At 58.7% G+C, this 13,208-nt stretch overlaps 2 protein-coding genes across 3 annotated transcripts in view; both read left to right on the plus strand.

The window, feature by feature from the left end:
* The window catches only part of PTPRH (protein tyrosine phosphatase receptor type H), a 22,408-nt gene extending 19,603 nt beyond the window's left edge, over window positions 1–2,805 (plus strand). Inside the window, exons 15-17 of the mRNA XM_029074088.2 lie at window positions 497–660; window positions 1,781–1,916; window positions 2,175–2,805. Coding sequence (XP_028929921.1) covers window positions 497–660; window positions 1,781–1,916; window positions 2,175–2,348 — 474 coding nt within the window. The 3' untranslated portion in view covers window positions 2,349–2,805. The remainder of the gene's footprint in view (window positions 1–496; window positions 661–1,780; window positions 1,917–2,174) is intronic.
* SYT5 (synaptotagmin 5) lies at window positions 2,722–13,023 on the plus strand. 2 transcript variants are annotated; one of them, XM_029074089.2, is made up of 9 exons: window positions 2,722–3,128; window positions 4,625–4,783; window positions 5,567–5,739; window positions 7,146–7,265; window positions 8,122–8,289; window positions 9,946–10,113; window positions 10,851–10,968; window positions 11,222–11,355; window positions 11,793–13,023. In XM_029074089.2, exons 1-9 carry the CDS (start codon window positions 2,807–2,809, stop codon window positions 12,000–12,002), a joined length of 1,572 nt encoding a protein of 523 aa, XP_028929922.1. In that variant the 5' UTR covers window positions 2,722–2,806; the 3' UTR covers window positions 12,003–13,023. The 2 variants fall into 2 exon arrangements, with proteins under 2 accessions (XP_028929922.1, XP_028929923.1); XM_029074090.2 differs by lacking the exon at window positions 2,722–3,128 and having other exon boundaries at window positions 4,252–4,783.
* The last annotated feature ends 185 nt before the right edge of the window (window positions 13,024–13,208 follow it).

The following is a 13,208-nucleotide window of genomic DNA, read 5'->3' on the forward strand; positions in this document are numbered from 1 at the left end:
AGGGCCAGGGCAGCCGATCCATCTGTGGCCTCCTCCCCCTCTGTTCCCTTCCGAACCAGGCTTCCCCCTCGGCTACCCCGTTCTCCTTCCCCGAGGGCATCCCCGGGCCGGGATGAAGGAGATGCTTCCAGCGGGGAGCTGGGGCGGGGAGCGCCCTGCTCCAGGATCTGTGGCGTCATACCACGACGCCATGACGTCATCGCACTGGCCCCCGCCCGACATCCCCTTGGACATCTCCTTCCCTCCAGAGATCTTCCCTGCCTCCTCTTCCTCCCCAGACACCTCCCTGTGCCCAGAGTGTCACCTTCCAGGCCCTCCCCCGGTCCCTCAGGCCCTCTCCCATTCTGACCCCTCTCTGGACCTCGGCTTCCTAAGGAGATTGCCCCCCTCCCTCCGATCTGACCCCCCGGTGGCTCCCCCGGAGGCAGTTTTGAGGCACAGAGTTTAAGGAGCGTGGGGAGATATCCGGGGTTCTCACCCTCCCTGTCCCCCACAGACGGACAAGTCTGAGAGCCGCACGGTCTGCCAGTTCCACTACACGTCCTGGCCGGACCACGGCACGCCCACCTCCCCCGACCCTCTGCTGGCCTTCTGGCACCTGCTCCGCAGCAGCCGGCTGGACGTCAACAAGAGCGCGGGACCCGCCATCGTCCACTGCAGGTAGGACCACCCGGCCCCTGTCCCGGCTCTACCCTAACTTCTAGTTAGCACCCATGTTTTCCCCTCGGTCTGGAAAGTCCTTCCTTCAGTCTATCCTAACTCCCTCATGCTGTAGTCCCCTCCACCCAGTCAACCAGAACCCCCTCTGGGGCGGCGGAGGAAAGGCCGAGGTCCTTGTACACTTTCTCCTCGTCCTCTTCATCCTCCACCTTCTCTTTTTTTGTTGTTTTATGGTATTTGTTGAGCGCTTACTAGATGCCGAGCGCTGTACTAAGCTCCAGCATAGATTCGAGCTAATCGGGTCGGACACGGTCCCTGTCCCCCACCTGGGCTTACGGTCTGGAGGTGAAGGAAAACAGGAATTGAATCCCCATTTGACAGATGAGGAAACTGGGGCGCAGAGAAGTGAAGTGACTTGCCCAAGGCAGCACAGCAGGCATGAGAAGCTGCGTAGCCTCGAGGATAGAGCACGAACCTGGAAGTTCGAAGCACTCGGGTTCTGTTCATGTCTCTGCCTCTTGTCTGCCGTGTGACCCTGAGCAAACCGTTTCACTTCTCTGTGCCCAATGATCTCACCTGTGAAATGGGAAATGGGGCTGTGAGCCCCATGTGAGACGATAATAATAATAACGGTGGTATTTGTTAAGCGCTTACTATGTGCCAAGTACTGTCCTAGGCGCTGGGGCAGATACGAGGTAATCAGGTTGTCCCACGTGGGGTTCACTGTCTTAATCGCCATTTTACAGATGAGGCACAGACAAGGACTGTATCCAACCTGATTATCTTCTACCTCCCCCAGCACTTAGTATAGTGCCTGGCACATCATAAGCGCTTCCTAAATACCATTAAAAAGTGGCAGAACCGACATTAGAACCCAGAATCTCTGAGTCCCGGGCCCGGGTTCTTTCCAGCAAGCAACGCATGCTGCTTCTCTTCCTCTTCTTCCTCCTCCTCTCCCTTTCCTGCAGTGTAAACTGTTCCTCCTCCTCCTCCTGCCGGGGCCAACGCCCTTGGGCTCCTGGGTGTGGGGGGGTGGAGAACATCGTTCCCAGTCGCGTCCCCCGGATCCCTGCTCCCCCACCCCCCGACCAAGGCCGGGACCCCGCATTGTCCCCCGCAGCGCGGGCGTGGGCCGGACGGGGACCCTCTTGGCGCTGGATTATCTCCTGCGGCAGCTGGACCGAGAGGGGCGGGTCGGGGTCTTCAACTTCGTGCAGAGGATGAGGTGGTGTCGCCCGCTCATGGTGCAGACGGAGGTGAGGGGGGCGGGGGGAAGGTCATGGGGGTGGGGACGAGGGGGTGGGGAGGAGAAGGGGGGATGGGGATGGGGGAGAGAAGGGAGTGGCCGCAGCAGGAGAGAGGGAAGAGGCCTAAGGGGCGAGGCCTGGGAAGGACCGGACGGTTTGGGGAGAAGGGAAGAGGCGTGAGGGAGGGGAGGAGGGGGGAGAGGGGAGGCTGGGGCGGGGGGCGAGGGAGCCCAACCCGAGACCCCTGTTTCCCGGCCCCGCTTCCAGGAGCAGTACGTCTTCCTCCACCAGTGCATCCTTCGGTACCTGCAGCGGCCGCCCGGGAAAGGGGAGGAGGCCGAGAAAGGGAAAGGGGAAGGGGAAGGGGCCGGCCAGGCTGACCTCCTCTACGAGAACGTGGCCACCATCCAGGACTATTGGAGGGAGACCGGCCACCTCTGAGTCCCTTCACCCCGGAGAGACCGGAGCCCCTCGATCCCGCCCCCTCCCCTCGGGCCCCTCCCGCATCTTAGCCCCTCCCTGCCAGCCTCGTTGCCCGCAAAACCCGGAGACCTACGAAGGAGGGGGCGGGGGGGACGGGGACCCGGAGCTGGCTCCTTTCCCAAACCTCCCTGGAGATGTCCCCCGGACCACCCCCTCCGACCGCCCCCCGAGACCAGCTCGAGGGCCGGGACGCCTGGGTCTGGGGACTGTGAATCTGCATTTCTCTCTTTTCTGCCTCAGGGAATAAAATCTGGGAAGTGATCGTTTCGGGGGAGGGGGGTGCGGCGGCAGGGAGACCTGGGGAAGGTCGAACCTCCTGCCCCTTCTGAACTGGACCGGATTTTGGGGGGCGGGGACCCTCAGAATGGGTGTAAATATTGCGTCTCATAATTTATTAAATCACCGTCTGCTGGCACATGTGCTCAGGCCTGAGGGGCGGGACGCCTCGGTTGGAAGCCGGAGGGAGGGACGCCTTGGTCCTTCCCCGTGAGCTGCCGGTGGAAACCCTCTCACGCCCGTGGAAACCCTCTCTGTGTCTCTGTCTCTGTCTCTCTGTGTCTCTGTCTCTGGCTCTCTCCCCCCTCCCCCCCCTCCACGGATTCTTATTTCCGAGCTGGAGGAGGGGCTTTCCCCCTCCACCGGAGAGGGGGATTCGGGCAGACGGGCTCCTGTTCTCGGCTCCTCCACCTTTCCCGGCCGCTCCGGGGATCGCGTTTCCTCCCTGGGACCCGGAGAGAGGTAGGGTCTCGGCCTGACCGCCCCCCCGCCCCACCCCCCACCCCAAAGGATGCCCCGAGCGGGGAAATCCGGGTCCGGAGTCATGGGGAAGCCGGGAGGGAGGGGTTTCGGGGAGCCTGGCTGGGGGCGTCGTTTGGGACAGGACACGGACCGGAGTAAGGGGAGAGAGATAGAGAGAGAAAGGACAGAGACCCAAAGGGAGACGGAGCTAGTGAGAGGAAGGGAAGAGGGCGGTGGCCGAGAGAGGAGGGGGCCCGGGGAAGGGACAGAGAAGCAACAGGCTTTGGTGGGTAGATCTACCGATTCCCAGGCGCCGGGGCAGGGTGGGGGAACGGTGAGCCACAGACCACCACCCTCGGGGACAGCTAGCAACCCCGATCCGAGGGTGGGCGACGGTCCCAGCGGGGGCGGGGATGCCGGGAGCCTGGGTTCTTTGTCAACCCAGCTCCTCCCCACCTCCACCTCACCCTAGCCCAACCCCAGGCGAGCCTCAGCCCTCAACCCGGTCAAACCCCAGCCTCCGCCCAGCTCCAGCCCCAGCCCATCCCGACTCCACCTCCAGCCCATCCCGGCTCCATCCCCAGCCCATCCCGACTCCATCCCCAGCTCATCCCGACTCCATCCCCAGCCCATCCCGGCTCCATCCCCAGCCCATCCCGGCTCCATCCCCAGCCCATCCCGGCTCCATCCCCAGCTCATCCCGACTCCATCTCCAGCCCATCCCGACTCCATCCCCATCCCATCCCGACTCCATCCCCAGCCCCAGCCCCAGGTCCAGCCCAACCCAGCCCGGCCCCGGCCCCAGCCCCGAGAGGAGGAGACCGCCAGAGGTCCTTTCCACCTCCTTTCGCTGGCCCCTCTGCGAGAAACAGCTGTCCCGCCCTGCCTGTTGCTATGGACACCGGGCGTCGCTCTGGCAACGCGCGGGGCCCGCCCTCCCTCTCTCCCTCCCTCTCTCCCTCCCTCTCTCCCTCCCGGCGCCGAGGCGTCGCCATGGCAACGGCAGGCCGCCGAGACCTGTTCCCGCTCCTGTTCTCCTTCCTTTCGACTTCCGGCTGCGGGCAGGGATGGGGTGGGGAGGCGGGGGAGGGGAGGGTCGGGATGAGGTCTGGGTTTCCATGCTTACGGGGTCAGGGATAAATGGGAAGGCAATTGCGGGGTCGGAGCTGGAGGTCTCCGTGGGGAGCGGGATGCCTGCATCCAGGAGGGAACTTGGGCGGGGGGATGGCGGTGCTGGTCTTAGCGCAGTATTCGAGTCTCTATTGGACAGGACATTGTACTAGGAATTTGGGAACAGATAGAAAGCAATTCACTGGAGCCCGTCCCTGGCTTCAAGGGGCCCACAGTCCAGTTGGTGAAGGAGGGAAAACAAAAAATAGACAGCAGCTGAACGTGATAAATACCAATTCGGCAGTTACAAAAGGGGTCCCTAACCAGATGGAGGGGTGCGGGGGGCAGAGCTGCGGGAAGGAAGGCCGCCTGGGTTCCCTCCACAGGCTTCAGGATGAGCGCCGTCCGCCGCTCGGCCATGGTGGCCACGCAGCTCCCGGCAACCCCATCTGGACTCCCCCACAATGGCACCCAAACCCCCAGAAAGGAGGACGTCTTTGCACATATGAAGGACAAGTTTATGAACCGGCTCAGCAAACTGCCCGGTGAGAGTTGGGACGGGGGGGATGTAGAGAAGGAGAAGGGACGGGAGCGGGGGTGGGATGGGGGTGGGTCAGGGGCTACCGAGATGTTGGGGGCTTTGGACTTGTTGGGGCTGGGGTCTCTGAGGTTCTCCCTTCAGCCCATGCCCTTCCCATCCTCCTCCAATCTATCTTCTTCCTCTATCCTTCGTGACACGAGTTTCTCTCAGTCCTGACTCCTTCTCCTTATGTACAACCCAGAGAGGTGAGTGCCATCTTTCATTCGTTCAACAGTATTTATTGAGCACTTACTATGTGCAGAGCACCGTACTGAGCGCTTGGAATGTACGATTCGGCAACAGAGACGATCCCTGCCCATTGACGGGCTTACAGAAGTCTTCCATCTTCCCCCCCCTCGCCCCCTACCAGGTGCTCCCTTCTTTTCTCTAGCCCCTTCGGCTTCGGGGGCAGTTTTCCAACACCTTTCTTCATCTCCTTCCTTCCCCCTGACTTCAGTACCCTGGAAAAGGTCAGGACTGCCTCTTCCAGCAGCCTCCGCGGCAGCCACTTCAGCTCTCTGCCCTCCACCACGCCCCTGGAATCGCCGAGAGCTTTTGTTCACTCAGCCATTCCCTTGGGGACAGGGGCAGGTGACTAGGGGAAGACTGGGAATAACCCTAACCCACGCCCCACCTCCATTACCGGGATGCGGTCTCGTTCCTTCGCTCCACCGCGGACATGCTGAGTGCTCCCAATCGCTCTCCTCCCCGCCCTCTTCTCCTCCCTCTCCCCTCACGCTCTCGGCAGTTCCCCCCTGGGCCCTGGCCACCATCCTCATCCTCGCTGGCCTCCTCCTGCTCTGCTGCTGCGTCTGCATCTGTAAGAAATGTTGCGGTCGGAAGAAGGGCAAGAAGGCCAAAGGCAAGGCCCAGATCCATTTGAAGGAGGTCAAGGAGCTGGGCAAGAGCTACATAGACAAGGTGGGAGTCCAACATCCTCACCTCTCAACCCGCAGCGCCCTTTAGGGACCCAGTTGCCCGACCCCGCCATGGTCTCGTGGAAAGAAAACGGGCCCGGGCGTCAGAGGATGTGTGTTCTAATCCCTGCTCTGATCCGTATCTGCGGGGTGACCTTTGGCACGTCATTTCACTTCTCTGTGCCTCAGTTACCTCTGTAAAATGGTGATTCAGACTGTGATCCCCGAGAGGGACGGGGACTGTGTCGAACCTGATTAACTTGTCTCTACCCTAGTGCTTAGTGCTTGGGACATAGTAAGCGCTTAACAAATACCCCAGTTATTATGAGGGAGCTGTTAAGGGGGCTTAGGTGGTGCAGGACATCAGAACTCTTACTTTCAGTCCCTCCTCCATCAGGCACCCAAGTATCCGGTCCCCATAGCCAGCAGCCTGCTTGGCCTATTAGAAAACAAAAACAAAAAACCTAGGGATAGTAGAAGGCTAGAGAGGACTTAAGCGAGATTTATAGGCACTGGGGTCACGATACGTTATGAAGGGAGAAAGGTAGCGGTGGTGAAATGTCCATCCCTAACACGAGAATGGCTAAATAATGGTTCTTTAGCCATTCTCGTGTTAGGGATGGAAATTCCACTACCTCTGGCTTTGTCCCTCCAAGCTTCCTTTGGTAATGGGTTCTAGTACCAGCTTCGCCACTTGTCTGCCATGTGACCGTGGGCAAGTCACTTCGCTTCTCTGTGCCTCAGTTACCTCCTCTGTAAAATGGGAATTGAGACTGTGAGCCCCACTTGGATCGGGGACAGTGTCCCAGCCTGATTTGCCTGTAGCCACCCCAGCGCTTAGGACAGTGCCTGAAACACAGTAAGCGCTTAGCAAATACGATTAGTATTAACAAATACCATTTTTATTAAGCGTTTGGGAGAATACAGTACGACAGAGTTGGCAGACACGTTCCCTGCCCACACAAGCTGCCAGAGGCGGAATTTGGGGCTGGAATGGCCACTGGCCCATGACTCTTTATGGTATTTATGTTCCACATTCATCCAGACCCCCGACTCCCACCCCCGTCCTAGCTGCTGGGATTCCTTCTTTGTGGCCTTCATTTCTCCTCTCGCTGCTGCCCTCAACCACCTGCCCCGCAGAGACCTAAACATCCTGTGGATCCTGACCCAGCATTTGGATCCTGACCCAGCATTGTTCTGCCTGCTGAGCCTCTTAACTGATTAGGGTCAGAGGATTGAGGCTTCCCCCCTTGTGCCTCGTAACCAACCTCGACGGGACCCTGGGGGTGAAGGCGGGGGGATGGGGAGAGGAGGGGCGCAGGGAACGAAAGGACTCGGTCATCCCCCCATCTCGCACACCTCCGCCCGCCGGGGCCTTCTGGGATCTCACCCTTTCTCCTCGACCCCCAGGTGCAGCCCGAGGTGGAGGAGTTGGGGCCGGAACTGGTAGGGGACGGGAAGCCGGAGAAGGAGCCGGAGCGACTGGGCCGGCTCCAGTATTCCCTGGACTATGATTTCCAGAGCAGCCAGGTTGGTGAGGGAGGACATCCCGGGAAGACTGCCGATCAAACGAGGAATCGACCTCCAGTTTTCCTGAGCTTGTGGGGACTGGGCACATGGTGGGGAGGTAGAGGAAAACCCCCAAATCCGCAACCGAGAGCAGTGATGCCTAGTGGTTAGAGCACGGGGCTGGAAGTCGGAAGACCCTGGGTTCTAATCCCGGCTCTGCCACCTGTCTGCTGGGTGACCTTGGGCAAGCCACTTAACTTCTCTGGGCCGCAGTTACCTCATCTGGAAAATGGGGATTAAGACCCTGAGCCCCATGTGGGACCCCGACTGTGTCCAATCTGATTAGCTTGTATCTACCCTAGCGCTTAGAACGGTGCGTAGCACATAGTCAGCGCTTAACAAATACCGTTAAAAAGAAGAGGAGCAGAGGGACCATTTCAGGTTTGAGACCCACTGGGAGTCCTGGGAAAGGGCATTAAGTTTATCTGACAGGAGCGGACAGGATGGAAAGTAGTGGATAGAGCCCGGGCCTGGAAGTCAGAAGGTCATGGGTTCTAATCCTGGCTCTGCCACTTGTCTGCTTTGTGACCCTGGGCAAGTCACTTCATCTCTCAGTACCTCAGTTACCTCATCTGTAGAGATTGAGACTGTGAGCTCCACATGGGACAAGGACTGTGTCCAACCCGATTTGCTTGTATCGACCCCAGCGCTTAAGTACAGTGCCTGGCACCTAGTAAGTGCTTAACAGATAGCACGGTCATTATCGTTACTACAGGGAGGAGGTCAGTAGAGGCGGTGAGTGGGTCGGTAATTTGGATTTGATTCGACTCCACGGCCGCTCTCCTGACTGCCCTTCCGTTCCCCCGGCCCCCTCCAGCTGATGGTGGGGGTCCTCCAGGCAGCAGACCTGGCAGCCTTGGATATAGGGGGCACGTCGGACCCCTACGTCAAGGTCTTCCTGCTCCCCGACAAGAAGAAGAAGCATGAGACCAAAGTCCACCGCAAGACCCTGAACCCCATCTTCGGAGAGACCTTCTCCTTCAAGGTAAGAGGAACTCCCAACGTCAGCTCCTTCAGCTATCCCTCCTCCTCCCATCCCCAATGGCACTTGGAATGGTCCCGGCAGCAATTGGATTGGGCCAATCCATTCTCAGAGGTGGGGCGCGGGGCCAGAGGACCATTTCTGGCTGTTTCCCACGTCAGAACATTTGGATCCCTCAGGACCAGTGACGTAACTAGTTATTCTGGGGCCCGGGCTTTCGGGTTCTCCCTCTGGTGACCTCACTGCGCACAGGTGTGTAATGTGAAGTGTTGGATGCTTCTTCCCATTTCCCTAGCGCCACCTAATCCCAGCCCCACCACCTGTCTGTTGTGTAACCTTGGGCAAGTCCTTTAACCTCCCTATGCCTCAGTTATCTCATCTGTAAAATGGGCTTTAAGAGTGCGAGCCCCATGAGGGACCAATCTGATTAGCTTGTATCTACGCCAGAACTTAGAACAGTGCCTGGCACGTAGTAAGGGCTTAATAAATATCATTTTAAAAAAATAGCTCCTTCCCTCTCACCTCTAGTGCAGGTACACTAGCCTCGGAGCTCACTGGCTGAGCTGGGTGGGCCTGGGTGGGCCTGGGACCTGGGCCCTAAACTCTGCTGGGTGACTTTAGACAAGTCACTTCACTTCCCTGGGCCTCAGTTTCTTCAACTGTAAAATGGGGATGAAACACCTATTCTCCTTCCTCTATAGACCGTAGCCACATGGAAGCCAGGGACCGTTTCTGATCTGATTGGATCTAATTGGATTGGATTGGATCTAATTGGATTGGATCGAGGAGCAGTATGGCCTAGCGGAGAGAGTACGGGCCTGGGAGTAAGAAGGACCTGGATTCTAATCCCAGCTCTGCCACGTCGGCTGTGTGACCTTGGGCAAGTCGCTTAGTGTCTCTGGGCCTCAGTTACCTCATCTGGAAAATGGGGATTGCAAGCGTGAGCCCCATCTGCGCTACTTGCCCGCTGCTAGCAGACCTGTGTCCAACCTGATTAACTTGTACCTATCCCCATGCTTAGAACAGTGCTTGGCACATAGTGAGTGCTTACCATACTACTACTACTACTAGTAGTATTTGTTAAGCGCTTACTATGGTCGGTCACTGCACTAAAATAATCAGGCCCCGCGTGGTGTTCGCAGTCTAAATAGGAGGGAGAACAGGGATTGAATCCCCATTTTGCAGATTAGGGAACTGAGACACAGAGAAGTGAAGTGATTTGCCCACGGTCACACAGCAGATAAGTGGGGGAGCCAGGGTTAGAACCCAGGTCCTCTGACTCCCAGACCTATGCTCTTTCCACTAGGCTGCTGCTTAGCACATTGCTTGGCCCATACTAAATAGTTTAAGATACTGCAGTGATGACAATCATTATTATTATTAGCAGCTGGGGAGACGAGGACAGAGCAGAACCGAAGGTGAGCATCCTCAAACTACAGTTTGCTTGCCCTGCCACAAGTAGGTGGGCCACAGCCTCGGGCCCCTGGAGTTCAGGTCCCCCTAGGTCACTGGTCCTGCCCTAGGTCCGCTTTCGCCTGAGGCCCATCCCCTGGAGATCCTCTGTCGCTGGTCTGCCCCACATGAGACCCTGGACCCTTCCTCTGGGCCTCCCGCCCCCTCCCCTGCCTTTCCTGACTGGTCCACCCCTTCCTCTTGCAGATTCCATACGCGGAGCTGGGCGGGAAGGTGTTGGTGATGGCGGTCTACGACTTCGACCGCTTTTCCAAGCACGACGCCATTGGCGAGGTCCGCGTACCCATGAGCTCTGTGGACCTGGCCCGGCCCATCGAGGAGTGGAGGGATCTGCAGTCTGCCGAGAAGGAAGAGGTGACTGGGTCTCCCGCCAGCCCCCCGCCCCCAGACCTTGGTCCCACCCACCTCATCGAGTCCTGGCTCTTTCTTGCCCATCAGCCCTGCGGGCCACTCTCCATGATCTTCCCCCACATATCGGGACCCCAGGTCTCTCCATTAGCCCCCACTGGCCACCTCAGGAGCTAGGAGAAGCCCCAAGGCCCCACCCATCATTCCCTGGCTCTTTTCACCCTTCTCATAGGCCCCCGTCAGCCCAGCCGGACTCTCCCGCGTCCCCAAAATCCGCCGGTGGCCCTGGGTTTGCCCGTCAACCCCTAGACCCTCCCCTTTGACCAGCCCCGACTCTGAGCCTTCCCAGCAGCTAATCGGGTCACAGTTCTTCCTCCTCACCAAATCGGTTCCAGACCTTCCATCCTCTCCGAGAAGGATGATCCCCTCCCTTCTCGGGATTGTTCCATTCCCTGCCCTCTTGGAGGGGGACCCGGTGGGGTTTGAGCCTGGGTTCTGATGGGGCTTACCCTACTCGGGTCATGGGTTCGAATCCCATCTCTGCCACTTGTCAGCTCTGTGACTTTGGGCAAGTCACTTAACTTCTCTGTGCCTCAGTTACCTCATCTGTAAAATGGGAATTAAGACTGTGAGCCCCACGTGGGACAACCTGATTCCCCTGTGTCTACCCCAGCGCTTAGAACAGTGCTCTGCACATAGTAAGCGCTTAACAAATACCAACATTATTATTACTCCACCCTCAGCAAGAGAAGCTGGGAGACATCTGCTTCTCCCTGCGCTACGTCCCCACTGCTGGCAAACTGACCGTCATCGTGCTGGAGGCCAAGAATCTCAAGAAGATGGACGTGGGGGGCCTTTCTGGTGAGGTCGCTCCCAGAACCCCGCCTCCGCCCACTGCATGTGTTCCCCGGGAGGGAAGCCGCCCTGGGATAGAGTGAGATAAAAAGCTCCAGACATTCCCCACCACCACCACTCCCAACCTCCAGCTTCTCAGCCCCCCAGTCCCTTCAGTGGCCCCAGGTTCCCGCCTTCCCCCTCCTTCAGACCCCGGCGTTCCATCCGCCCAGCCCGGGCTCTCTAACCATCCCCCGACCTTTGACCTCTGCCCCTCCAGATCCATACGTGAAGATCCATCTGCTGCAGGGAGGGAAGAGACTGAAGAAGAAGAAGACCACCATCAAGAAGAATACGCTCAACCCCTACTACAACGAGTCTTTCAGCTTTGAGGTGCCGTTTGAGCAAATCCAGGTGAGACCCACTCCCCTCAACACACATACACCCCCACACATGCCCCCTCCCCACACACACGCATACAATCCCCTCCCTCAGGCCCTCTTCGCCCTTCAACACCCCTTTTGCCCAGAAAGGGACTGTCTCCAACCTCAGGGCTCGTCGAGGCCCAGTCCCTCACATCCTCAGGGGTGCCCACTTCCTGAGCAGCCCCACCCCACCCCAGATCAGTTCTTGAGGCTCCATCCCCCTTTGCCCTTCTCTCCCCCTGGCCCCAGCACTCCCCGGTCCCCGGTCTCCGAGCCCAGAGACCGCCACCTTCATTACCACCCCACCCCGACCCGACCACGCTGTACCTGATCACCTGTTGATCTCGGAACCGGCGGTCTCGCCTGGGCAGCGTCCTTGGCCCCCGGTAAGAGCCTGATAAAAGCCGCCATCTCTCCGACCCACAGAGGGTGCAGGTGGCGCTGACGGTGTTGGACTACGACAAGCTGGGGAAGAACGAGGCCATCGGGAAGGTGTTTGTGGGGCTAGGGGCAGGCGGTGCAGAGCTGCGCCATTGGTCAGACATGCTGGCCAACCCCCGGAGGCCCATCGCCCAGTGGCACACCCTGCAGCCCGAAGAGGAGGTGGACACCTTGCTTGCTGGACGGCCCTCCTGAACGGGGAGGCTCTGTGCCCTCCTCCCTCCCTGGCTTCCTTCTTTGGGACAAGGGACCCACAGCTGGAGGAGATGGGACAGAACCTCCTTTGTCCCCTCTCCGGCCCCTTTGTCTCCCCCTTTGCCCCCTCTCCACCCCGGTCTTTTCTCTTTCCCGCCCCCAATCTACTCCCGACCCTCTGCCTTGATCCCCTTTGCCTCCTCCTCTGTTTCCTCGCTTGGCCCTCTCTTCATTTGCCCAGGCTGAGACCCAGGCACGACAATCAAACCGAATCAGCGTGAAAGACTGGCAAAGAGGGCAGGTGTGGAAATACCATCGAGAAATCGGGGGAAGGATGATGGGAAAGAATGAGTGGGGGGAGAGGACCCCCTAGCCTGCCCCTTCACTCCTCCATTTCTTCCACCTTGAGATGCCATCAAGGCCAAATGACAGTGTTTAGAAGAGACTGGAGCTGGGGAGGGGTGTCCCTGAAGTTCACCTCTTGCCCCCTCCATTGGTTTCTGCTTTGACAATCTCCACTCCCCCCACTCCTCCCCATGCTCCCCCTGGAAACTAGATGATAAAAGGGAAGATAACCTTCCCATCCTTGGGTCCCTCCTGAGAGGGAGAAACCATCTTGTCTGGCTGCCTCCATTCCCCTGGGTGGTGAGTTTTCCAGGCTCCCATGACTTTCAGCCCTCAAGAGTCTCAACTCTTTGAACGGGAGGGAGGCTCCCCCCATCTGCCCTTCTCCCCCGGCAGTTGAGGATCCGTGGGGTCGTGTCCCTCCGTCTTGAATTTTCTCCCAGATGGAGAAAATGGAGACTAAGGGATGTGTGTGATCACGGGAGCGTGAGCACAGACCCTGCAGTTCCCCCATTTGTGTAGGGAAGAGGAGGTGACTCTGCTTCTCCCCTCCCACCTCGCTTTCCCCCTTTCTACCAGCGTTGTTCAGAACGGGTTTTCCTATTGCTCTATTGGAGGTTTGTTTTCCAGGACTGAATAAAATGCAGAGTGAGTGAGAGAGAGAGAGATTTAACAAGCCTTGGCTTGTTCCCACTGGCTTCGATCCCAATGCTGTTCCCTCCCAGTGTACCCCGTTTCCGCTGCCTCTGTCATTAACTGACCATTCCTGTATTCTGGATCTTGGTTCCACCCGTTTCCCGAACGACGATTTCTGCTGGCAGATGCTCTGCTGTTTCTCAGAAGCAGCTGCATTTCAGGAGG

The sequence above is a fragment of the Ornithorhynchus anatinus genome, chromosome 10, assembly GCF_004115215.2.
Source record: "Ornithorhynchus anatinus isolate Pmale09 chromosome 10, mOrnAna1.pri.v4, whole genome shotgun sequence".
NCBI classification, from domain to species: Eukaryota; Metazoa; Chordata; class Mammalia; order Monotremata; family Ornithorhynchidae; genus Ornithorhynchus; species Ornithorhynchus anatinus.

Excerpts from the sequence above, each read along its gene's own strand:
- SYT5 (XM_029074089.2), top strand. The coding sequence starts at position 2,807 with ATGTGCTCAGGCCTGAGGGGCGGGACGCCTCGGTTGGAAGCCGGAGGG. Across the intron at positions 3,129-4,624 it reads TCCCTGGGACCCGGAGAGAG|GCTTCAGGATGAGCGCCGTC; the intron begins GTAGGGTCTCGG and ends TTCCCTCCACAG. Across the intron at positions 8,290-9,945 it reads GAGAGACCTTCTCCTTCAAG|ATTCCATACGCGGAGCTGGG; the intron begins GTAAGAGGAACT and ends TTCCTCTTGCAG.